Genomic DNA, 25,962 nt, shown 5'->3' with positions numbered 1-25,962 from the left:
CGATTAATTCTTAAAGTAGGACATTTCATTTCACTCAAATAGGACAGTACAGTCCTAACTACAAAGTTCTAACTTCTAAAAGAAATTTTTAAACTAAATCAAAAAGCGTCACCCTTGAAAGGTCTTATGGAAAAACTACTTTCTTTCACAAAAAGGCGAAATAAAAATACTGTAGAGGGGAAAACTGAGATGGTACCTCTGGGTCACAATGTACAAGGGCATAACATCTTTTACTTCCTATATTTAGCACAGGTCTGTGGTAATTTACTAGGAACTTTTCTTAGTCTCTACTAAAACTAACTGGTTTCCTTAAACTACCACAGGCAACTTACTGCCAACCCAAATAATTAATTATACAGTTGAGTAACTGAAGTTGCTTTTAAAACAACTAGGTTTCATAATGCCGCTTCCTGGCAGAGTCTCTGACACCAAGAACTTTCTTTGGAAACGCAGTATTCATTCCCACGCCCTCTTCATCTGCCAACAGGCGATTCTGACAGGACTGACTGATGTGTCTACCCAAAGCGATGACTGAAGACTGAAAGCCCGGCTCACGGCCGGCCGGGCGCCGGGGTGGACGTTAGGATGCCCTCTGCGGGGCCGGGCGGCAGGACAGTGGAGGAGCGCTGGCCCAGCATGCTCCAGGCCCTAGCTTTGACCCCCAGCACCACAAAAAGAAAAGTACCTTGTGACGGCTGAAAAAATACTTCCGTTTCCTTTTTCTCCACATCTTCCTTATATGGTTTATATCCTATAATGAAGTCTTCTTGAAACACATGAAGCAACTGTGTATTTGAGCCACACTGCAAATATGAACAAAAATAATGAAAGAGTTTTCACCTTGAAATTCCCTATCTCCTGCGCCATCTCCCAGCACTAACATCAAAGAAAGAACTCTCATCATTTCTGTTCTGAATCTATGGACTAATTCAAGAGGAAAAAAAGCAACAGAAAAATTAAAAAAAAAAACACTGAAAGTATCCTAGTCAGAGAAAAATTACTTTCAAAGATGTCACAGCCAAAAGCAGAACAGAAGAGCTGTGGTGAAAGAAAAGAAAAAAAGTCAAGTGATTTGCACCACTCAGAGCCCAAAAGCAACAGGTCTTCTGACCGGCCAGGGAGCAGGGAGTGGGGCTGCGCTCACCCCACAAACTCCCTAGACCAGGAGAGAACTAGTCGTTTTTTTTTTTCAGTTCCACTAGAGGCGAGGGGGTGGGGGACTCAGAAAGACCCTCCAATTGCCCCCCTAGACCTATCGAGTGGGAATTAGGATCTGATCAGCAGACAATAGGACGGCACATTTACAAGTCTGCAGCAAGCGTGCCCCAAAGGACAGATGAAACGGGACTGCCAGCTGCCAGGCTCCAGGACCACACAGAGGAAAGCCACCAGAGCGAGCGCTGCCCGCGGAGGGAGAGGGCGCGCCCTAGCCTCAGCGCAGCTGCCGCGTACTGTCCCCCAACATTCAAGACCCGGTCAGGGGCTCCCCACTCAGCCAAATGATACAACTAGAGCCGGCTGGAGAACACTTCCCGAGTCAGTAGGAGACTCTCACTATGGGAACCGACAGGAATGTGGCTGCACTCAGTATCAGAGGAGAATTCTTCTGAGGATGAAACATGCACATATATGAAGCACTCTGGGGTAAAGTCTATAAATAGCAGCAATTCACAAGCATGTTTTTACTTGGTCAGTTATTACGTCCAGCTCAATAATACAGCCAGGCCGAGCAGTAGACTGTTGGCTCACAATATTGAAAACTTCTCCAATAAGTTTCTGCAAATAAAAGACACACAAGATGTTACTGAACAAAACTTTATGAAATAGCGCCTTGGACGTCAAAGTCCTCCCCAAATTTTCACTGACTGAAAATGTTATATTCAAAGAAATAGTTCAACTTTTTAGACTCATCCTCACTTTTAAGGTTAATAAAGAAGTTAACAATTTGATGTGAATATTATGTAACTTCAACATGTATAGTTCATGTTGCCTTTCTCTTGGCACGTGGACATAGCTGAGGGTCTAGTCCATGGCTGAGTGTGTGATGTGCAGACTTATTTAAAAGCACAGTTTCATTTAAAAGTACAACACTAATCGCCGCACTTGGGAGGCTGAGACTGGAGGATTGCAGGTTCGAAGCCAGCCTCAGCTACTTAGTGAGACCCTGTTTCCAAATAAAAGTATAAAGTAGGTCTGGGAGTATAGCCTGGAGGTAGAAAGCCCCTGGGCTCCACCCCCAGTACTACCAAAAAAAAAAAAAAAAAAAAAGTACAACACTGCCGTGTGTGGCAGTGCACGCCTGTAATCCAGCAGAGGTTGGCACAGGATGATTGCAGGTTCACGGCCAGCTTCAGCAACTTGTGTGTTCCTCCTCAACTTAGTGAGACTCTGTTTCAAAATAAAAACTAAAACGAGGGTGGGGATGCAGACCAGAGGTAGAATTCTAGCCTTGGGTTCAATCCCCCATGCCAAAACAAAATAATTACAGCCCTGCCTGGTCGAAGGTGGGAACCATGACTGAGAAGTAGGACTCCATCTCTTGGACAGAGGACACAAGAAGCCAACACATGAAGCCTAACTTTGGACCTCCCACCAAAAATGTCTGCAGGAAAAAAAGCGGTCTTGCCTCTACCACCTTCAAGGAGGGTCCTCGTGTATAAAAACCTCTCCATGACTTCATCTGGGGCAGCTGCTCAGCATGGCCACGCTCATCAGTGCCATCTCCACTACATGTCACCTCCTCGGGCCCGAGGAATTCAGACCCCAGCTGAGCCCGCGGCAGCCCGAGCCAGCGCTGAGGACACCTGCTCTGGAGCGTACGGTCTTTCAGGTTTGTATCAGGACTCCAGACGTGGAGGGGAATAGATTCTGGGATTGTCAGATCAAGAAGGAAGCTGTTCCTTCTATGGATATGAGAGGCACACTTTTCTGACACAGCTGAGACAGGATTAATTACTCGACGAGGTCATTTTACACAGAAAACCATTTAAAAAATATATACTATACCTTAAATATTTTGTTTCGTGTAAAATGCAAATGTATATCAATAACCAATATTTTCACAGAGTCAAAGCCTTTGAATATGGTTTGCCCATGGTAGATAGAGGTCTTTCCTGCATATGTCAATCCCTGTATGGCCCTAGAGACTGGTTTGGTTTGTTTTTTTACTTCTTTAATTGGCGTAAAAACAAAGATATCTACAAAACAACTGAGTGCCATTATTTAAAAAAAAAAAATTTCCTCCTGAATCTTTTATGGTTGTCTTGCCTATATCAATTAAAGAAAACGTATTTTTAGCAAAACTGCTTCTAAATCACTTATTTTTATCAACATATTCTACAACCCAGTAATTTATAAAATCTTTGAATTACAGAATTATAATAATGTGTACAAATCGACAAATGCGGGTTTGGAAACAAGTGCAAATGGCTCTTGAGCAGTCAAAAGAGCACAATACTCCCTGCACCCCAGCTCACGAGGAAAATTGTAGAAAAAGACAAAACCAGCATCCTTATCAGCTTCGATACATCAGTAATAATTAGCAAATGCTTACTGAGGATTCTGGGTCTGACAGTTCATCCAGTAATTTTCTGGCATCTACCACAGCTTGATAAAGTCTCAGGTTTTTGCCATCAGATGCAACAAAGCAAGCACTTGCGGAATTGCAGTATGTGCCTGAGAAGAAAGACAGAGGCCGGAGGTTATAACGTCCCTTTTATTTTTATTATTGACTGAAGTACGAGAAACAAATATTCACTTGATTTATTTTTGCAGTACTGGGGATTGAACCCAGGTGGATTCTACCTCTGAGCTACACCTCCTGCCCTATTTTTTATTCTTTATCTTGAAACAGGGTCTCACTGAGCTGCAGAGGGCCTCACTAAGTAGCTGAAGCTGTCCGCGAACCCTGATCCTCCGGTCTCAGCCTCCCGAATGCTGGCATGACAAGCGTGCCCACCACGCCCGGCTAAATATTCACATTTTTCTTTTGGGGCATAACTATAGTCCAGAATCATAGTTAAACAAATACAATGAATGGATATAAAATTATTAACCAAGCCAGGTCTAGGGCCTCTCGCCTCTAATCCTAGTACTTGGGGGACTGAGAGAAGAGGATCACAGTTTGAGGACAGGCTCAGCAAGTAGTGAGACTGTCAGCAACCTAGTGAGACCCTGTTTCAGAGCAAAAAAATAAAAAGGGCTGGGGGCTCAGAAGTAGAATGCCCCTGATTCAGTCCTCAGTACCCCCCACACACACACATTAACCAAAAATTAAGCAGAAAAATGAATTATGAAAGGAAAAAGATTTAAACTTAAAGTTCTTTTTCACATTTCCTTAATACAGCGAGGTGTGGTGGCGCACGCTTGCAATCCCAGTACTTAGGAGGCTAACACAGGAGGACTGAAGGTTCAAGAAGAGCCTCGACAAATACTGAGACTCATCAAACTAACAAGATCTTGTTTCAAAAATTAAAAAACAAGGCCGGGCGTGGTGGTGCACGCTTGTAATCCCCGCTCTTGGGAGGCTGAGACAGGAGGATCGCACAGGTTCGAAGCCAGCCTCAGCTACTTAGTGAGGCTCTCAGCAACTTAGTGAGACCCTGTTTCCAAATAAAATAGAAAATAGGTCTGGGAGTATAGCCCGGAGGTAGGAGGCCTCTGGGTTCCACCCCAGTACCACCAAAAAAAATAAAAATAAAAATAAAAAAATAAAAAACATAATATAAAAAATAAATTAAAAACTAATAGAGGGCTGAGGGTGTAGTTCAGAAGCAGAACACCCATGTTCAGTCTCTAGTAAATAAATAAATAAATACATTTCTTTAATAACTTGCACTGGTGCATTGTAATCTCACAGCATAGTGACGTTCAGAGGAACACGGACATACATCCACGTGGCAGTCTGGAGCTTACATCCTAAATATTAAAAAGTATCTTAATAATGACAAATATAAACCATTTTTGTACAACAAGTAATAGTTTAAGCTTTTATTAATTTTACATTCAAAGGGACACTTACCAAGACAGTAACTGGGAATAAGCGTTGGAAGCCAAGCCACATTGGAGAAAGCTGAGGTATGTAAAGAGTTAATCCGGGCCAGTTCTGACACTCCTCCCGTGTACGACAAAGGTCCTATCGGGTCCACGCGCCACAGAATAAGTTCACTGTAGATGGCATTTGGATCGTGAAATGTGCGGGTCGCTGCGTTTCTCAGAGGCTGTTTTGGCACGCCTTTTGTTTGTTTTGCAGGATCCGCTGGCTGACTGTCTGAGTTGGGAGTCAGCAGGGCATTGTGGTGAGAGGAGGTCAGCAGCAGTGGTAGGACAGAATGGCAGGCCAAGTCGTTGAGGTGGAACCGATGGCCGCAGTACCTAAACTTGTGGGATACAGTTAGGACCGTGGTGAAGGCCGATTTGTCGGCAAAAGTGACCGCCCACTGATTTAAAGAGCCATCTACATGTTTCGAGACCATCATCACCGTGGGAGCTAACACGTTCGAGTTTGTGCTGTGGGGTCTGGAGTGCGACCCGCGAGGACTGCCTCCAGACGGCAGCTCTTGGCGGGACGCAACGTGGTGAGACTCCTTCGTAGCATTTATGCAGGCGTACATCATGATATTTTTACTAAGAGAGTTTGCATCACCGGAGGGGAATGCAACGGGAATCCGAGAAGAAAAGGAAACCTGGAAAACATAATTAAATGACTGAGTACACGGAGTCTGCCTTCTCTCAAAATCAGTTCTCCAAAAACACATTTTAAAAATGACAAATCTCAGCTTCCTAACAAAAAATATTATTGCAACATTATAGTCTAGTACCTTTCTCTGACTAATGTGCTATTATACCAGTACCCATAGCCTAAGAGAAGATGAAAGAAATGTTTGTACATTAAATGACCTCAATTAGAGATCGAACTATAATAAAGTTGAGAAAGAAAACAGATAAAAACAGCTTAATTTAGCTAATTAAACCAGAGATAAGGGAAGGGGGTCTCATCCTCAAACATATTTTTAGGGTAGTTTCTTAATTTTATTGAAAAAAGCATGATTTCTGAGAAAAATATCAACACTGTACACTCAAATATTTAGTATTCAAAAAAACAAAAAACAGCTGGGCGTGGTGGCGCACACCTGTAATCCCAGCATTCGGGAGGCTGAGCCCAGAGGATCGTGGTTCGCGGACAGCCTCAGCTACCTAGTGAGGCCCTCTGCAACTCAGTGAGACCCGGTTTCAAAATAAAGAATAAGAAAAAATAGGGCAGAGGGTGTATCTTGGAGGTCAAATGCCCCTGGGTTCCATCCCCAGACCTGCAACAAAACAAAACAAAACAAAAAAAAAAAAAAAAAAAAAAAAAAAGCCTAAGTCTATTTTCTTTAAACTAGGTTTGCAAAATGTATGGCCACAGCTGGGCATGGTGGTGCAGTCCTGTAATCCCAGTACTTGGGAGGCTGAGATAGGAAGATTGCAGATTTGCAGCAAGCCTCTCATCGACCTGGCAAGACCCTGTGATAAAATAGAGTTGGGGTGTAGCTTAGACGTAGAATGCCCGTGTTCAATCCCCAGTAACACACACACATACACACACACACACACACACACGCCACTGATCCTTTTTGGAAGTAAGAATAAGTATTCTTTGAAAACAGACTTTTTAAAATAACTCTAAAACCCTGTTAAGTCTACATAGTATAAATACCTTTTTTAAAAAATGTAATAAATAGCTGGGTGTAGTGGCTCACGTCTGTAATCCCAGCATTCGGGAGGCTGAGACCGGAGGATCACGGTTTGCAGACAGCCTCAGCTACTCAGTGAGGCCCTCTGCAACTCATTGAGCCCCGGTTTCAAAATAAAGAATAAAAAATAGGGCAGGGGGTGTAGTCGGAGGTCAAATGCCCCTGGGTTCCATCCCCAGACCCGCAAAAAAAAAAAAAAGTAATAAATGCTTCATCAGGAAAATAGAAAATACACCTGAACTTGTCTGAATATTCCAGGATTATATTCATCCAAGTACTTGACATGCCACACTAGGAAGGTGCCGTCCACAGGGTGTATTGTGAAGAGCATATCAGGATTCCTATTCCACTCCGTCAGCAGCGTTTCGATCTTCCGATCCAGCAGGACTGTGGGCAGTGGCACTGGGAGGCTGGGTCGGGAGCAGGTCCTAGGGCTTCCTTCTCTTTCTGCATCTTCATGTTCTGATGATCCTGTGCCAGCTTCGGATTCTCTATCTAGGGATAAATCTGAATCAGAAAAGAGATTTATCAGAATATGTATTAAGCCAGGCATGGTGGTTCACACTTGTGATTCCAGTACTTGGAAGACTGACACCAGAGAACTGCAGCTTTGAGGACAGCCTCAGTAAGTAGTGAGACTCTCGTCAAACTACTGAGACCCTGTTTCAAAATAAAAATAAAGTTGAGGTTGTAGTTTGGAGGTAGCATGCCTCTGAGCTCAATCTCCAGTACCATAAAAAATGTTTAATATTATAAAACCCCAGTTACATATTAGACTATAAATATACAGCATACTACCATAGAATATAGTATGAATCTCTTTCCAATTTATGGTCAGAAAAATTATTTTCTTGTCTGATTTTAAAATTTTTTATTACCTTTGGATAAGTTAAAACTTGACTCACGTTATCATTATTTTTACAAGTGACAAAATTTGTTCCCCCAAAAAGGATATGCCTTTCAAAGTAATACATGACTCAAAGAATATGTGCAAACAAACAGTGTGAGGTGGAGTGCAGCTCAGTGATGGAGGGTGGGGGGAGAATGCACGAACGGATGAATGAGTGAATGAGCATGAATGGATGGAGCCGGCACAGTGCCGGGTCCGCGGCACATGACCAGTAAACGCTGATGGCTGAAGAGCAAGAAGGAGCTATCCCACCCGGGAGGAGGCACTAACCGTGGTCGAGTTTCATACGCAAGCCCCTCTCTCTCTCCTCCTGCAAACGCTCCTCCTCGTCTCTTTCCGCCTCATCACTTTCGTGATCGAACTGTTTTTCAGAAAGTTTTCGTAACTGATGCATAAATATTTCAGTTGATGATGTAAAATGAAATTCCTTGTTGTTTAGCCAGTGAACGACAAAGCCCCCGTTTCCATCCTCAGAGTTAAATGCAGTGCCGACCAGGACGTTTGGAATATCTGGGGACAAAAAAGATAAAGTTCAGTATTATTTCTAATTCATTTAAAACTATGAGAAGAGGCATTGGGATGCTAGGTCATTTAATGACTGATAATGACTAATTCTGTATTTACACAGAAAAGTTGCTACACGAGCTGGGCGTGGTGGCGCACGCTTGTCATCCCCGCGCTTGGGAGGCAGAGACAGGAGGATCGCGCAGGTTCGAAGCCAGCCGCGCTGGCTTAGGAGACCCTGTTTCCAAAAATAAAAAAAATAGGTCTGGGAGTGTAGCCCGGAGATAGACGGGCTTCCAGGAACCCCAGTACCACATACATACATACATACACACACACATATATATATATATATATATATATATTCTGAAATATTTAGGTAATATTATAAAATACTTGCAGGTTGAAGAATAATATCAACTACTTTACTTCCAAATGGCAAGCCAAACTACCTGGGAAGAGGGTACAAAACCCTAACATATGGCAGAGGGGCCAGGACACAGGCACAGACGGCAAGACGCTGACCGTGGAAGTCTGGGCGCATGGCATGGCGTTCACTCACTGTTCTTTGGGCTATACTACAGATCAAAGTTTTTCCTGAGAAAATGATAAAGACGAAGGGTTCTGACAATACAATAGTGTTTTCACTTAGCAATCAATTCAATCAGCCTAAAAGCTATGTTTACAACACAACACCTACAAATGCATGAAGTAAATATTTTTAACACAATGAATTTTAAAATAGTGTGTAGGTGAGTTAAGGTGAAGGTTAGTAAAAATGCTAGAAGGTAGAGTCCAATAGCTACAACAAGCTATCCAATTCTAAACTCAATGCTTAGCCAGATGGAATCCTATCATCTTAACTTATCTGATTAGGACAGTGTCTAATGGTAAAATCAGGCTTTCTCATACGGATGGAATATACTGTAGACTATCACTAATTACATTTTGTTTTGAAGTTGAGACTTCATCAAGTTAAGACAGTCAATAACTCAAGAAAATATTCTCTCCAAAATGTTAAAAAAAATTTACAGTTTCAAAGCATTTAATTGGGGAAACAAACTCTATTTTGAATTATTAGACTTTCTTAAATCATTGTTACATAGTGAAGCTTTATATTTAATAGTGCAACTTTTTATTTCTTAATGTCTGGTTAGAAATGTTTTAGTGTCAAAGGCACAAATATTTAGCAATTTAAGAGTAAAATTTAGCCGGGTGTGGTGGTGCATGCTTGTAATCCCAGTACTTATGAGGGTGAGACAGAAGGATCTCAGCTATTTAGTGAGGTCCTTTGCAACTCAGTGAGACCCTGTTTCAAAACAAAGTATTAAAAAAAATAGGGGTGGGGGTGTAGCTTGGAGGTAAAATGCTCCTGGGTTCAATCTCCAGTAAAAGACACACACACATACACACAGAGTGAAATTTATGGCAGAAATACAAAATGTTAATAATTTATAAAAATTTACAACAACCAATATTTTGAAAATAGGTTAATGTTATAAAGACATTCTTGGAATACAATTTAGAACCAGGCATGGTGGTGCACTTGTAATCCCAGGACTTGGAAGGCTAAGACAGGAGGATCCCAGGTTCTTCACCAGCCTCAGCAAGTTAGGCCCTTCATAACTTAGTGAGGTCCTGTTTCAAAATAAAAACAACCCAGTGATAGCACTCCTGGGCATCTTCCAAGGGGAATAAAATCAGAATATTGTAATGATACTTGCATATCCATGCCCATAGCAGCACGGTTTACAATAGCCAAATTATGGAACCAGCCTAGGTGTCCATCAACAGATGAATGGATCACAAAACTTTGGTACATATACACAGTGGAATTTTACTCAGCCATAAAGAACAAAATCACACCCATTTGTAGGAAAATGGATGGAGGGCAGGGATATTATACTGTGAACACGCAGGCCCAAGAATGAGCAGATAGATATATGTTCTCTCTTGTATGTGGAAGCTAGAAGATATCTGGAAATAAGGTTAACACCAGATAGCTGAGCTGAGGGGTCAGGGACGGGAAGGACAGCGCTACAAAGAACGCAACAGCAGGGACAATGCCACGGACGCATCCAAAGCTGCCATCCCACTCTCAGGCCTTCTGGGCTCAGGGGCAGACTCAGTGCGGAGGGCAACAAGAGTTGTATGCGTGTATTTTTCGGACGCTCTGTACCCAATACAATGTAAAATTACACTGCGCCCAATAAAATAATAAGTTAGTAAGTAAGTAGAGCTAGGGGTATTGCTCAGAGGTAGAATGCCCTTGAGTTCAATCCTCAGCACCCAAAAAATAAAAATTTAAAAAAAGAATAAATTAATAGTTGAGACAAGAAAACATGATGTAAGCAAAATAATAGTTAATCAGCCAACACAACGCTGTCCAATAGAAATATAGCAAACCACAAATGCGAGGCACGTAGATCATTTTAAATGCTTTCGTAGCCACGTTATAAAATGTAAACAGCAGCCCGGGGTGGTGACACACATCTGCAACCCCAATACCTAGAGGCTGAGACAGGAAGATGGTAGCTTCAAAGACAGCCTCAGCGAGTAGTGAGACTCACTTAGGGAGACTGCGTTTCAAAACAAACATAAAAGTAGGGCTGGGGGCGTAGCTGGAGGCAAAATGCCTCTTGGTTCAAACCCCAGAACCACAAAGAAAAGTAAAATCAATTTAGTGATAAATTTTATTGGATCTAATATACATGCAATTTATTTATTTTAATAATCAACATGGACTAAAATTATTAAGGATATATTTTACTTTTTCTTATACTAAGTCTTAGAAATCTTGTGTATTTTACAGAGCATCTCAATTCAGACCAGCCACATTTCAAGTGCTCAAATTAGTACATTAGGCTTGCAAACACTGAACTGGACAGCACACATCTAATCACTGCTGAAGCCCGGCGTGGTGGCGCACGCTTGTAATCCCCATGCTTGGGAGGCTGAGACAGGAGGATCGCACGGGTTCAAAGCCAGCCTCAGCTACTCAGTGAGGCTCTCAGCAACTTAGTGAGACCCTGTTTCCAAATAAAATAAGGTCTGGGAGTATAGCCCGGAGGTAGAAAAGCCCCTGGGTTCCACCCCCAGTACCACACACACACACACACACACACACACACACACACACACACAAAAAAAACCCCATAAATCACTGCTAAAGACCATCTTTTGGAATTGTATTTATTGAGAATCACCTTTATATAAACAAATATTTAAAAATAAAGTCCTGTTCATTTTGAAGCAACAGACCTCCATTTTTGTAAGATGACTGTTTACAGGTAGTTCTACCCGCAGTATTATGACATTTATAGCCTTTCTCATATAATTTTTCATGCAGAAAAACTAATGCTCTTAGATAGAAGCTCTCAAGTATGCTTTGCCAACCTAAGACCTGCCTGTAATGCTTCAGCCACATGAAAGGAAAAGGCAAAAGAAAACATCAAGGATAGGGGAAAAATATCTTTCCTTTCCCACAGGCCAAGGACGTTAATAGGGATAGAAAACAAATATGCTGCAACATAATGAAAACTTTGTAGAAATACATTTAGATAAGGTTATAAAGTTAAAATATTAAGGGAGGAAGATTGCACTAGTTAACCAGGCTGCCACTGTTGGTGCCCCAGGCTCAACTACAGCTCGATTAACTCCTGGCAAAGGTGCTCAAAATACTTTAAATATCTATGTATGAAATGCTGCTACTCCAATTAAGAGGAATTTTAAAAGCAACGTGGAATAATAACATAAAATGGAGTTATAAAGGCAGCCCCACTAGGGATTAATGCTCCTCAGAGCCGAGCTTACCTGTGGCGGGGCTGATGCTGGCCGCGATGTGGAAATGGCACAGCGCGTTGGCATGGTGGGAGATGTGTCTTTGAACTTGGTGTGTTGCCATCTGGTCAGACATTAGCTCAGTGTGAGTTACAAGAACGGAAGACCTCCTTTGTCCTTTCCTTAAATTTTTCAAATGGTGTATTGTCTAAAATAGAAAAAATAATTGCTGGGCCCAGGTCTGGAAGGTATTGATACCAAGCAAAACACTCTCACCTTGTGGTGCTGGGATCGACCGAGTGCCTTACCCAGGCTCCACCACTGAGCTCCCCAGCCCTCAGGAAGCCTGATCACTGAGGGCCCGGAGGGCTCCCCAAGGCCGGACCACTCTAAGGGGAAACTCTTCTTTTTTGCTGCTGCAGTGCTGAGGACTGAACCCAGAGCCCTGTCCATGCTAGACAAGCACTCTATACTAATCCGATACCCCAGCCCCACCTTTCTCAATCACAGCAGAACAACTTTGGAAGAAAACTTGACATGCCCAAGTTTTGTGAATTCTGTAGTTTAAGGAAAAAAGTAAAGACACAAGACATAAAAAGAAGAAAATGGTACAAAACTAACAAAAGGGACACCTGCTCAGATAAGGACGGGGGGCCTCGCTGAGGCGCTGAGCCCCGGGGACTGGAAGCGAGACGCCGTCCTGGTGAGGCTTCCTCACCAGCGCACTTGCTCGCGGGGCCATTTCTGCGCCTGTCACCCCGGCGCCGCGCTCCTTGGGCTGCAACTTGACCGCTGTCAGTACCAGGCTTTAGGATCACTCCCCAGCTTTCCCTTGGCTCCCACATCCAATTAAGTGAACCTAGCATGCTATCAGTTGATTCTCCATCAGCTGACAGATCTAGTTCTTTTTTCTTCAACCCTCATCCCTTTTCACAGAAAAAACAGTATCGGTTCAAGGATGTGCCCCAGGCCTCTGGCCTCCTTTCTAGGAAGCTGCTTATTTCTTTAACCTCATAGTACAAATTGCCTACCAAATTATTCTCAATAGAACTTTGACATTTATCATTATTTTAAATTAGATTGGCAAGGCTGACCTAATGCTAACTTGCTAACTGCTAATATTATGACCTAATGCTAACTTGCTAATATTTTCTAGGAGAAAATATTCTCCTAGAAACAAAGATATACAGATATACAGATACATACACTTTTATTGTGTGTGGTACTGAGGGTGGAACCCAGGGGCTTTTCTACCTCCGGGCTTCACTCCCAGACCTATTTTGTAGTTTCTTTGGAAACAGGGTCTCACTAAGTTGCTGAGAGCCTCACTAAGTAGCTGAGGCTGGCTTTGAACCTGTGTGATCCTCCTGTCTCAGACTCCCAAGCGCAGGGATTACAAGCGTGCGCCACCACACCTGGCTATAAAAAATATAATTTAAGAATATATAGCCAGAACCAGGCATGGTAACACACACTTGTAATCCCAGTACTTGGGAGGCTGAGACAGGTGGATCGCAGTTTGCGGACAGCCTCAGCTACTTAGTGAGACCCTCCTCAACTTAGTGAGACCCTGTTTCAAAATAAAGAATAAAAAAACAGGGCTGGGTGTGTAGCTCAGAGTTAGAATGCACCAGTACTGAGGAGAAAAAAAGAATATATAAAATTATATAGACCTAGCAGTTAGGAGTTTTATAGGAAAGAACACCAGAAAACACAACCAACTAATCAATCAGACAATTAGCCCAAATCTCCAAAAGCTTATATGTAACTTGAAGATAAAATGTTATATAAGTGCATATAAATAATTGCAAACATCTAATCAGTATTTCAGCAGATTGTATAAATTTCAATATCAAAACAAAAGATAACTAGAACTACTTTAATTCCATTTATGTTTTGAATATTAAAAGTATATAGTGAACGCCGGGCATGGTGGCGCACGCTTGTAAACCCCGCGCTTGGGAGGCAGAGACGGGAGGATCACGCAGGTTCGAAGTCAGCCTCACTGGCTTAAAAGACCCTATTTCCAAATAAAAAAACATAAAATAGGTCTGGGAGCGTAGTCTGGAAAAGGGTTTCCAGGAACCTCAGTAACACACACACACACAAATAATAATTATATATATATATATATATATATATATATATATATATATATATATATATGTATATATATGTATATATGTATATATAGTGACTAATCCGTTTTAGAGTCTGCCTGCTATATATAAAACCACATGCTTAATCTATCCAAACTTATAATTACCACATCTTGGTAAAACAGCCAACCTACTTTAACTATGCCACCATTAAAATATTAATTATAAAAAACTATGAAACATTTCTAAATAATATATTAAGAAGAGCATGGTGGTGCATACTTGTAATCCCCCCGCTTGGGAGGTGGAGACAGGAGGATCACGCAGGTTCAAAGCCAGCCTCGCTGGCTTAAGAGACCCTGTTTCCAAATATAAAATAGGTCTGGGAGTGTAGCCCGGAGGTAGAAGGGTTTCCAGGAACCCCAGTACCACCAAAAAAAAAAAAAAAAAAAATCAATTTTTTTTTTTGTGTGTGTGGTACTAGGGATGGAACCCAGGGGCATGAGCTACATCTCCAGCCCTATTTTTTATTCTTTATTTTGAAACAGGGTCTCACTGAGTTACAAAGGGCCTCACTAAGTAGCTGAGGCTGTCCGTAAACTAAAATCCTCCTGTCTCAGCCTCCTGAATGCTGGGATTACAAACGTGTACCACCAGGCCTGGCTTATATCAATCTTTTAAAGAAACATATGCATGCATGACTGCAACAGCTGGATTGTAAATTGCACATCATTTTTCTCTTCTTAATCCAATTGTATGATAAGTATATATTCCTATGTAACCAAAACAGCCACATGAAAAATCACAAAGAAAGAAAACCTCTAAGAAATTTCTAGTAATTCTGAATGATGTATATATCTCGTTTTTATTCCATAGTCATATTAAACATGGTACTTTATACTAAGTTCAATTTTGTGTGTGTGTGTGGTGGTAGGGATTGAACCCAGTGGCATTCAATCTCCAAGCTACACCTCTAACCCAATTTTTTATTCTTTATTTTGAAACAGGGCCTCACTAAGAGCCGAGAGTCTCACTATTTGCTGCGGCTGTCCAATCCTTCCATCTGAGCCTCCCAAGTACTGGGATTATAGGCATGTACTACCACACCCAGGTATAAAGCATTTTTAATTATAACTAATGGCAAGGACCTTTACATGTTTTACCAATCAAAATTATTTACTCCTATAAATTTTGACATTTGGTATGCAAAATTAGAGAAATAAAGTTACATTTCTTACCTAAACTACATGAGAGATCATTATTATTATCTACATTTACGGTGGCGTGAGAAGTCTTGTCAGTGAAGACAGAATGAGGACTAGCTGCTGTAATTTCACGGCTGTGTGCATCACGCATCTTAGCTTAGGATTTCCAGCAGGAGAGGACCTTCAAGATTCATACCATACCTCAAGAGCGTGCTGGATCCTGTCCTTGTGTTTCCCGCCATGAGGGTGGGTGCTGGCAATGCTGGACGTGGTAGTCTCACAAATCTGCTCACCCAAAAGACTGTCTTCCGGCAATAGGGTTTCTGCCCAGAGGCGGCACACTCCATCATGGCATGAGGTCAGTAGCACGTTACAGACAGAACCCCTAACGGGAAGAAAGCAACAAAGGCAGCTCTGAACATCAAAGCCATCAGTTAATGAAAGGCTTCTTCATGTAGAAAGACATTAGTTTAAAACACGTATGGGCCGGGCGTGGTGGCGCACGCTTGTAATCTCAGCGCTTGGGAGGCTGAGATGGGAAGATCCCAGGTTCGAAGCCAGCCTCAGATACTCGTGAGGCTCTCAGCAACTTAGTGAGACCCTGTTTCCAAATAAAGAATAAAAAGTAAAGCACTGTATGGGATAGGTAATCAATCAAAGCTTGAAATCATACCACCGTGAACATCATAAACACTGAGAAATAGTCTCGACAAAGGCAACAGAAACTAGTGTCTGATCAGACGTATGCTACTTGAAAGCCAGGCTCCGGAGGAACACTGTTATCTTCTAAAGAAAAGTAACTAAACAGCAAAAAAACAATCATTTTAAGTTACAGGGTAATCACAATAGAAGATCATTAATTCGTTTCTGTAAAAGATTGCTTAATATATTACTCTATCTAGCGCTGACAGTAGTTTTTGGGTTCTTCTGTGCTTTTATTGGTACATTAGTCTCACACCATAGCGGGATCATGTTGACAATGTCATACATGCACCTGGCACTTACAGGTTTTATCATTTTGTGTCTTTCTTCTTATAATCTAAACAGTTAAACAGGTACACAAATGAACATCTTCATAATAAAAATGTAAGATGATTATCATTACAAACTATAAATCAATGACCCTGAAGTTAAAATAAGTAAAAATGTCATAGTACCAAGCAGCTGCACTGCTTTTATAACAACTGCTTATTATAAAAGAACAAAAAAAACCCTTCCCTTTAAAATAAGCACTTCCACAGAATCTGATTTAGTCAATGTAAAGAAAGCATTTTGCACATGTTTCCAAGCGATTTTACTTGACCAGAGCAGACCTTTAATTTGGACTCTAGAAACGTATAACTCCCCCACGTCACCTTTCCCTGAGCACGTCTATAATGTGCGTGGTGTCCTTTCGGGTGTAATTTGCCCAGCTTTATTAGACAGATAAGTAAACCTCCCTCAAGAGTGAACGCAGAGGTTAGCTTCTGCTGCCCAAGATCCGTACTGCTCAGATCTGAACGTGCGGTACAGGAGTCATCTGTATGAGCCGTTCTGCAGTTTACTTACTACTAAGACATGTCCTAAATAGAAGTAAAACGTGTCCTAACAATGAGGGAAAACTTGCAGTTGGCCCTCCAAGCCCATGGATTCTTTTCCTATTGATGCAACCAAACGCAAATTGAAAATATTTGTAGGAAAAATTTGATCTGTACAGAATATGTACAAACTTCTTTTCTGCCCTAGTCCCTAAACAGAATATTAACAGCCGGGCGTGGTGGCGCACGCTTGTCATCCCAGCATTCGGGAGGCTGAGACCTGAGGATCGCGGTTCGCGGACAGCCTCAGCTACTTAGTGAGGCCCTCTGCAACTCAGTGAGACCCGGTTTCAAAATAAAGAATAAAAAATAGGGCAGGGGGTGTAGCTCGGAGGTCGAATGCCCCTGGGTTCCATCCCCAGACCCGCAAAAAAAAAAGTAAATAAATAAAGCAACATCTTGATTAAAATTGGGGGAAATGAACATTTCTGGATATTTCTAGTGGAGCATCAATCAAAACCTTTTAAACATGTCTTTGAGAAAGGCCTGTTGCTAGAACTGACGTTAAAAAAGCGTGAACTCGCCGCTGTGCTCACCGCACACTATTTGCTGAGCCACCGTGTGAGACGGTTTATCCCTCTGCTTGCCCGTAGCTTGCAAACACACCTTAGCGTCTTTAGTCCCGCAGCCCCTGCTCCCAGCACCAGCTACTGTTGCCTGGGCACAGGCTCTGTACCCAGGCCACACAAAGCCCTCCACACACGCACATTCTGCAACCCTCTGAGGTGGCCCCATCCCACCTTCATCCTACAGAGGTCAAACCGAGGGCGGGAGAACTTAAGACATTCCGATGACCACATAAAGCTGGCGGTAACGCGGGCCTGGAGTTCAGACGGCATGACGCCAGTCTATTCTGTTGGCGATGACAATGTCAATACAGTTTTAAATAAAACCTACATTTTCATTAACATATAAGCTACATGACATAATTTATCTCACCTGGGCATATACTTGCTGGTTTTACGCCATGAAAAGCCCGTGACTGCTCGGGGATGTGCCAGGTAAACAAAGGAAAACTGAGTAGAAGTCTGTCTCCTCTTCACTTCACGATGATCCTGGGGGATAATTGAAGACTTCCAACCCATCATAGGGTACCACACTTTCAAAAGACAGTCATCCTACAAAATACAGAGGTCAGCACAGAATCAATGTGGATGTACAATTAAAGTTTAAGTGAAGTTTTAAAAATTAAGATATATAAAATTACTGTGTAACCTATACATAGTATAAAACAAAATCTAAAATGACGCTATTATTTTGTGTGTAAGTACATGTGGTACTGGGGATTGAACCTAAGGGCATTCTACCTCTAAACTACACCTCTAGCCCTTTTAATTTCTTATTTTGAAATGGTCTTACTGAGTTGCTGAGGACCTCACTAAATTGCTGAGGCTGGCCTCTAATCTGCAATCCTTCTGTCTCAGCCTCCCAATTACTAGGATTACATGCATGTATCACCACACCAGGCCTGATGTTTACTATTCTAAAGAATATTATTCTTGAAAAATAAATGGACATTTTGTTCATTTTCTATCTTCTCTATGTAACAGTATTTTTCAAATGGAGACTGACACCAAAATCCTCCACTGAAAGTTCTATAGGTCCCTGAAAAGATTCTGCTGCTCAACTCTGGGCAAGTCAAGAAGTCATAAGAAAGAAGCCGTCATCTTATCAGTGACTTGCCCTTTCTTCTTTGAAGCTGTCTATAAGAGTAAAACTCTTCTTAAATATGAATTATTTCTTACCCTAAATCAAGAATCAGCAAATCTGTAAGGGGTATTGGGGGACTGAACTTAGGGGCATTCTATTTTTGAGCTACACCCCCCCAAGCTCCATTTTACTTTTTATTTGGAAACCTGTGATCCTCCTGTCTCATCATCCCAAGTACTGAGCAAACTTTTTCTATAAAGGGCCAGAGAGAGAGAGTCAATAAGTCGGGCTTTGTGGGTCACAGATCTGCAACACAGATTCTTCTCTTTTTTTCTTTTAACTCTTTAAAAAATGTAAACACATTCTTAGTGCCTGGGCTGATAGTTTTCTGACCCCTACTCCAGATGAGGAGAAAGCATTTAAGTGTCTGTCAGGGAATCACTTTTATGCCCACATTAAATATTTGCAGGTATAACAATAGCCACTAATGTTATCATTTAATTCTGACATTTTTGTTAAAAGCCTAAATAATCACATCTTCTTCAGTAGAAACTATCTTCTTTACAATACTTTATCCTCAGTAGTGAAAAGTACTTCAGAGGAAATAACAAATGCCATCACTTATGTAAAAATACCAATCTCTAAGACACACTGAAATTATATACTCCTGAAAAGTATATGTTAAAGTCCTATTTTTTTTTTCCAGGTCTGGGGATGGAACCCAGGGGCATTCTACCTCTGAGCTATACCCGCTGCCCTATTTTTTATTCTTTATTTTGAAACAGTCTCACTAAGTTGCAGAGGGCCTAAGTAGATGAGGCTGTCCGCGAACCATGATCCTCCAGTCTCAGCCTCCCGAATGCTGGGATGACAAGCGTGCGCCACCACGCCCGGCAAGTCCCAATAGTTTCATCCGGCTGAGGTTTTTACCCCTGTCCTGGCATACATCTCTACTTACGCTGCATAACAAAATGTATGTTTTCACTGCTGTGTCATGTGTTTGGATGTTTTAGCTACACAGTACATGTTTTTAAGTCCTTCCTTTGAGACAATGTTCTGGTATGTTCCTTAAACTCCTTTTCATATTACATCATTTCATTGTAATCAACTTTACAGCACATCGATGGCAGCGGTTTTAGGCCATCGACCACACACCCTAACAGTACCCACGAGCCCCTCGGCAGTCGAGGAAAGGCAAAGGACCCGCAAGCAGGTCTACTCGGCTGCTCCAGCCATCCCTCCAGTCCATCCTTCGAAGGAAGGAGCCCCATGTCCTAACCGAAGAATAACAGAAAAATACCTAGAAAACACCTCAATCTGAAGACAAAATCAAACAATTCTACGTTATAAGAGAAATTTTGAAAATACGTCAAGCCAAGTAAAAATGAAAGCAGAACAGTCCAAACTGTGGGCTGCAGTTACATCAGCGGTTAGAAAGAAAATGTACAGCTTTCAGCGCTTTTGAGTAAAGGAAGGTCTTCAATCAGAGGCTCGGCTCAAGCCTCTACTCAAAGAAGTGAGTTTTTACCAGAACCCACTGTGCACAGACGCGAGGAATCCGCTGTGAGTGGACCTACTGTGCATAAATACGAGAATGGAGACCAGCTAAGGGAAATACAAAAAAGAAAGAAAAATCAGATGCACCAACTGTTGCATTTTTTAAGATCAGTTAAGTTGGTATTTTTCAAGCTAGAGTGATTAAAATATTTATAGAGAACCACAAATTATCCATATCAAGAATGAAAGAGAAGTCAAGACTACAGATCCTACAAATGTTAAAAAAAAAAAAAATGAGGGGACATTGCCAACAATTATATGCCAGTACATTCAATAATTTAGGTAAAAGAGACAAATTTCAGAAAACTTGAATAGGCTTACATCTATTAAGGATACTGAACTCATGATTTGAAATCGGCCTACAAAGTTAAAAAGAAAACAAAACTAAATCCCTAGATCCAGAAGACTTCTTTGATGAATTTTATCCAATACTTCAGGGAAAAACCACATACACCCTACACAAATTACTTTAGAAAACTGAGCAAAAAAGACACTGACTAGGAGCAGAATTATTACTCAGGTATCAAAAGTAAACAAAGATAAGGGAAACCACAAATAAGCACCTCTCGTGATCACAGACTAGACATCTTTAACAAATGGTGAGCAAGCCTAGTCCAGCAGTCTATTAGGACAAGACACACACATCACCAGCTGGAGTTTACCCCAGTAAGGCAGAGTAAGCTTAACGCTTGAACATTCAGTCACTAAATTCACCATTTTGCCACATGCAGTCACACACGCCTGCAATCCCAGCAACTCAGGAGGCTGACGCTGGAGGGTCACAAGTTCAAGGCCAGCCTGGGCAACTTAACAAGACCCTGCCTCAAAATAAAAATTTTTAAAAAGTTGCAATGTTGATCAGTAGTAGAGTGCCACTGGTTTTCATCTCTAATACCCCCCCACACACACACACTCACAATAATAAAATTCACCATTTTAACAGAATAAAAAACTCTAATCACCTCAATCTATGCTGAAAAAGCATGTGACAAAATTAAACATTCACTCGTAGGAGGAGAGAAATGCTAAATAAGCAAGAAATAAAAGCATTTCTCCAACCCGATGACAGACCCTATGGTAAACCTTTAACTTATATGTCAAAGTCACCATCGTTCCCCAGCCTGGGAGCAAGACATGGATGTGGACTCTCAAGCCCATGCAATACTGCAGCAGAGGTCCTAGGACTTGCAACAAGCTGGGTAAGGAAGAAACAAACACAAACAGATTAGAAGAGGTAACGCTGTCTTTATTCACGTGATTGTGTGCACAGAAGATCCTAAGGAAACTGCCAAAAAAAAACTATGAGGACTGACAAGCAAGGTCATAACACTAAAGATCATTTTTAAATTAATTATATTTTATGCTAGAAACAACTGGAAATAAGCCGGGCATGGTGGTGCACACTTGTAATTCTAGCATTCCAGAGGCTGAGGCAAGAGGATCACGGTTCGCAGACAGCCTGAGCTACTTAGTGAGGCCCTCTGCAACTTAGGGAGACCTTGTTTCAAAATAAAAAAAGAATAAAAAATAGGGCTGGGGATGCAGCTCAGTGGTAGAATCCCCCTGGGTTCCATCCTTAGTTCTGCAAAAAAACAAAAAACTGGAAATATAATTTTTCAAAAATATCTTCTATAAAAGAATACATTTAACAAATCATACGAAACATGCAGAAAGAAAACTACAGCTAGTGGCACGTGCCTGTAACCCCAGTACTCGGGAGCTGAGACAGAAGGATCACAAGTTTGAGGCCAGCCTCAGGACCTCAGAAAGAATCTTGGCAACTTAGTGAGGTTAGACAGCTCAGAGTGCAGCTCAGAGTCAGAACGCCCCTGGGTTCAATCCCAGCACCACAAAGAAAAAGAAATTACAAAACATTGCTCAATGAAATTTTAAAACCCCTAAATAAGTAGACATAGACCATGTTCATAGCTCCAAAGACCAAATATTACTAACACGTCAATTCTTCAGAATTGATCTACAGAGACTGAGTGTCCACAAAAGCAAAATCTCAGCAGGCTTCTTTATAGAAACCGACAATACCAAAGGCTGACAATATTAAAAAGGCCGATGACACCAAATGTTGGCAAAAACTGGAGTAACTGAAGTTATTCGAGTGTTGACAGGTATGCAAAATGGTATAAAACTTTGAAAAGGGTTTGACCTTTTTTTGTAAAGTACATAAAACTCAATCATTTCACTGAGAACTTTAAGTCCACATAATGGCTTGAGAACGAATGGTCACAGCAGTTTTATTTATTTTATGTAAAATCTCCAAACCCAATGTCCATCAACAGATGAATGAGTAAACAGATTGTGGTATGTCCATGAAATGGAATACAACTCGGCAATTAAAAACAAATGAGGCCGGGCGCGGTGGGCACGCTTGTGATCCCACGCTCGGGAGGCGGAGACAGGAGGATGGCGCAGGTTCAAAGCCAGCCACATGCGCTGGCTTAGGAGACCCTGTTTCCAAATAAAAATGTAAAAATAGGTGTGGGAGTGTAGCCCGGAGGTAGAAGGGCTTCCAGGAACCCAGGACCACCAAAAAAAAAAAAAAAAAAAAAAAACAACAACAACAAAAAATGAAGCCAGGTACGGTAGTACATACTTGTTAACCCCAGGACTTGGGAGGCTGAGTGAGACAGGAGGATCACAGGTTCATGGTCAGCCTCAGCTACAAGTGAAGCCCTCCACAAGTTAGTGAGACCCTGTTTCAAAATAAAGAATAAAAATAGGGCTGGGGTGTAGTTTGGAGGAAGAATGTTCCTGGGTTCAATCTCCAGTACAAAAAAAAAAAAAAAGATACAGACACAGACAACACCACAGATAAGCCTGAAAAACATTACTCTAAGTAGCCAGACAAAAAAGAGTACACACTGTACAAATTTCATTTAGATTAAACTCTAGAAAAGGCAAATCTAATCAACAGTGATGAAATGCAGAGCCACTATTATCTGGGTCTTGGGATGGCAGTGAAGAAGGAGGTCAAAAGTCTTCTGAGATAACAGAAATCTTGTTGGAGATGACGATATGGGTTGTCTAATGTCAAAACTCATGGAACCACACACTTAAAGTATGTGTTTAATTTTACATACAGTACACCTCAATAAGATTAAAAAGAAACAAAGACAAGATCTTTACAAAGAATATTCATTTTAATAGAAAAAAATGTGAGCCACTTAATGTTCATTAAAATTTGTCTGGTTAAGGTAAATTGTTTAAAGTCTCAAAGAGCCAGGTGTGGTAATGTGTGCTTGTAATCCCAGTACTTGGAAGGCTGAGACAGTATCATCCCAGGTTTATGGCTTCAATACTTAAGTGAGGCCCTCTGCAACTTATTGAGGCCCTGTTTCAAAATAAAGAATAAAAAGTAGGGCTGGAGTTGTAGCTCCGAGGTACATACCTCTGGGTCCCATCCCCAGTACCATCACACACCAAAAAAAAGTATCAAAGGATATATGTTAACTATAAAACAATGACCATTTTCAAATTAAGAGTTGGACTCTCTGGCATGGGAATTTCATTTTCTCTGCATGATTTTTATACTAAACCCATATTATGTTAAAAAAAAACAGTAAAGTTATTTCCATTTTGAAAAGGAAAAGAGATCGTCATATCAGCTCTTAAATAAAGAGAACAGTAAATATGGGAGCAGAGCAGCAGTCTTACTATGGCAGAAGCTTCCAAGAACACCCAACACCCTGTGTTAGGGTTTCTATACAGAATGTTCCCTGGAAAAGTTCGTGTATTGGCTATGCAAAAATGATCACAGGCCAGCTGAATCACAAAGTTGCAACCTCATCAGTGGAGAGTCCAGTGATGGCTGAATAATCTGGATTGACTGGGTGGTAATACCGGCAGGTAGTGTGTGGCTGGAGGAGCTAGGTCACTGGGGGTGTGGCCTTAGGGACCATATGTTAATATATCTGCTATATGTGATATATGTGATATATTTGTTCTGTGTTCGTTCTCTCTCTCTCTCTCTCTCTCTCTCTCTCTCTCTCTCTCTCTCTCTCTCCTCTCTCTCCTCTCTCCTCTCTCCTCTCTCCTCTCTCCCCTGCCACCAGGAGATGGTAACAAGCTGCCATCCTCTCTTGGATCCCACCATCAAGCCCTAAGGACTTAGAGCTCTGGTTCCTAACTGGGCAGCCAGCATAAATGGATCGCATAAATGGACAGAAATCTCCAGACATATAAGCAAATAAATCTTCCTTCCTGCAAGTTGTGTTCATCAAGTATTTGGGGTCACAGCAGTGAGAATGCTGGCCACACCCCATGACCCTCTCCTCTTTCCTGCCAAAATCACCAGCGCGCACACATGCATGTGCGTGCACGTGTGTGACTAGGGACTGAACCCAAGGGCATTCTACCTCTGAGCTTCACCCCAGACCTAGTTTATTTTTTATCTGGAACAGGGCCTAAGTTGTAGTGGGTCTTGCTAAGCTGCGGAGCCTGGCTGCAAACCTGTGATCCTTCTGTCTCAGTCTCCAAGTACTGGGATTGCAAGAGTGTGCCATCATGCCTGTCTAAAATCACCCTTCTTAAGAACTTTTGTACCAGCCCTCAGAAAAACCCAGTTTATTAATCATACGGTAAAACTCTATTAAAGAAAATGTCTTTTTGAAGAAATCAGAACATTTTTAATCACCCACAAATTTTACAAAATAATCGACCGTCATTAAAAACAATTTCAAATAAACTTTTTTTTTTTTTTGGGGGGGGACTTGGGATGGAACCCAGGGGCATTCTACCACTGAGCTATATCCCCAGCCCTATTTTTGATTCTTTATTTTAAAACAGGGTCTCACTGAGTTGCAAAAGGCCTCACAAAGTAGCTGAGGCTGTCTGCAAACCGCGATCCTCCTGTATCAGCCTCTAGAATGCTGGGATTACAAGTGTGCACCACCACGCCCAGCTCCAGATAAACTTTATGAACATCAAAAACAGAATTTCAATAACCACTTCTTAGCAAGCAAGCCAAAGAAAACCAATTCTTGAGCTATAGACTTAATTGGGGAGATTTCTCTTATGGGGAGAAATAGCACTTTAATATTTAAGATTTTACTTTAAGCTCAGATAAAAAAAATTCCAAATATTCTTAAGCCTAAGAAAAATTTAATTTCCCACATTTATTTTTTAATTGGATATTATCAGTAAATGTGCTCAGTGAACTATATATTAAAAGCCCTGAAAGTCACTGGATTTGAGCCGTACATCTCGGAGCTGAAACCCTGCCACGGGCAGCAGAGTCAGTGGGAAATGCCTTCCGCTAGGAGAAGCACACAGTGGCCATCTGCCTTACCAAGTCACACAAACTGGGCATTATTAGCAGAAGCAGAACAGAGTGTGGGAGGAAAAAACAAAACCTCCCAGCATTTCAGAGTTAGTTTCTGTTCCTTTTAGCAAGAGAATCTTAATTAGTTATGGTATCTTGTCAAAAACGTGAGCAAATAAGCTTTTTCAATCCAAGACACATTTGCTTAACCCTCAAAGAATCCTTACCATGAAGCACTCTTATCTTTCCATAGGAATTATAAAACACTTAGCTCTTAGAAAATTAAGAATCTTAGGGAAACATGACTAAAGCAATAAAAAAAAATTCTCCAAGAAAAGAGACAGACATGAAGGGAAGTAAAATAGAACTTTAACAGAAGACCCTGGAGCTGAAGGGCTTCCGCCTCTACTCCACAAACTAGTTCTTTACCAGGCCTGACTCCCGAATTCCTGGGAAACCTGTAGACCCTAGAGTCAACTAAAAGAAACTAACTGCCCTGTGCACTGATAACAAGACAGATGCGATATTTCGAGAAACCTATAATTTAGGACACTCCAGCTTATCTGTCAATCAGCTAATGAGGACCCCAACCAGCCTGAGGACCCTAAAAGCTGACCAGACCCCTAGACCACCAGGAAGCGCCTCAGGACTACCGGACGGAGATCATCCAG

The 25,962-nt window shown here is 41.6% G+C and overlaps 1 protein-coding gene across 7 annotated transcripts in view; it reads right to left on the bottom strand.

Annotated features, from left to right (window-relative positions):
* DMXL2 (Dmx like 2) overlaps nt 1-25,962 on the bottom strand; it is a gene marked incomplete at both ends in the record, with an annotated part of 137,160 nt that overhangs the window by 56,858 nt on the left and 54,340 nt on the right. For 6 of the 7 annotated variants that reach the window (XM_080706727.1, XM_080706728.1, XM_080706729.1 and 3 more), the window contains 9 exons: nt 686-803; nt 1,687-1,776; nt 3,554-3,675; nt 5,021-5,684; nt 6,970-7,241; nt 7,915-8,154; nt 11,962-12,136; nt 15,434-15,617; nt 17,749-17,927. In XM_080706727.1, coding sequence (XP_080562853.1) covers nt 686-803; nt 1,687-1,776; nt 3,554-3,675; nt 5,021-5,684; nt 6,970-7,241; nt 7,915-8,154; nt 11,962-12,136; nt 15,434-15,617; nt 17,749-17,927 — 2,044 coding nt within the window. The remainder of the gene's footprint in view (nt 1-685; nt 804-1,686; nt 1,777-3,553; nt 3,676-5,020; nt 5,685-6,969; nt 7,242-7,914; nt 8,155-11,961; nt 12,137-15,433; nt 15,618-17,748; nt 17,928-25,962) is intronic. The other variant, XM_080706731.1, reaches the window with a different exon arrangement.

The sequence above is a fragment of the Muscardinus avellanarius genome (assembly GCF_963383645.1).
Source record: "Muscardinus avellanarius genome assembly, chromosome: 12".
Taxonomy (NCBI): Eukaryota; Metazoa; Chordata; class Mammalia; order Rodentia; family Gliridae; genus Muscardinus; species Muscardinus avellanarius.
This window is presented reverse-complemented; position numbering and strand designations above follow the sequence as displayed.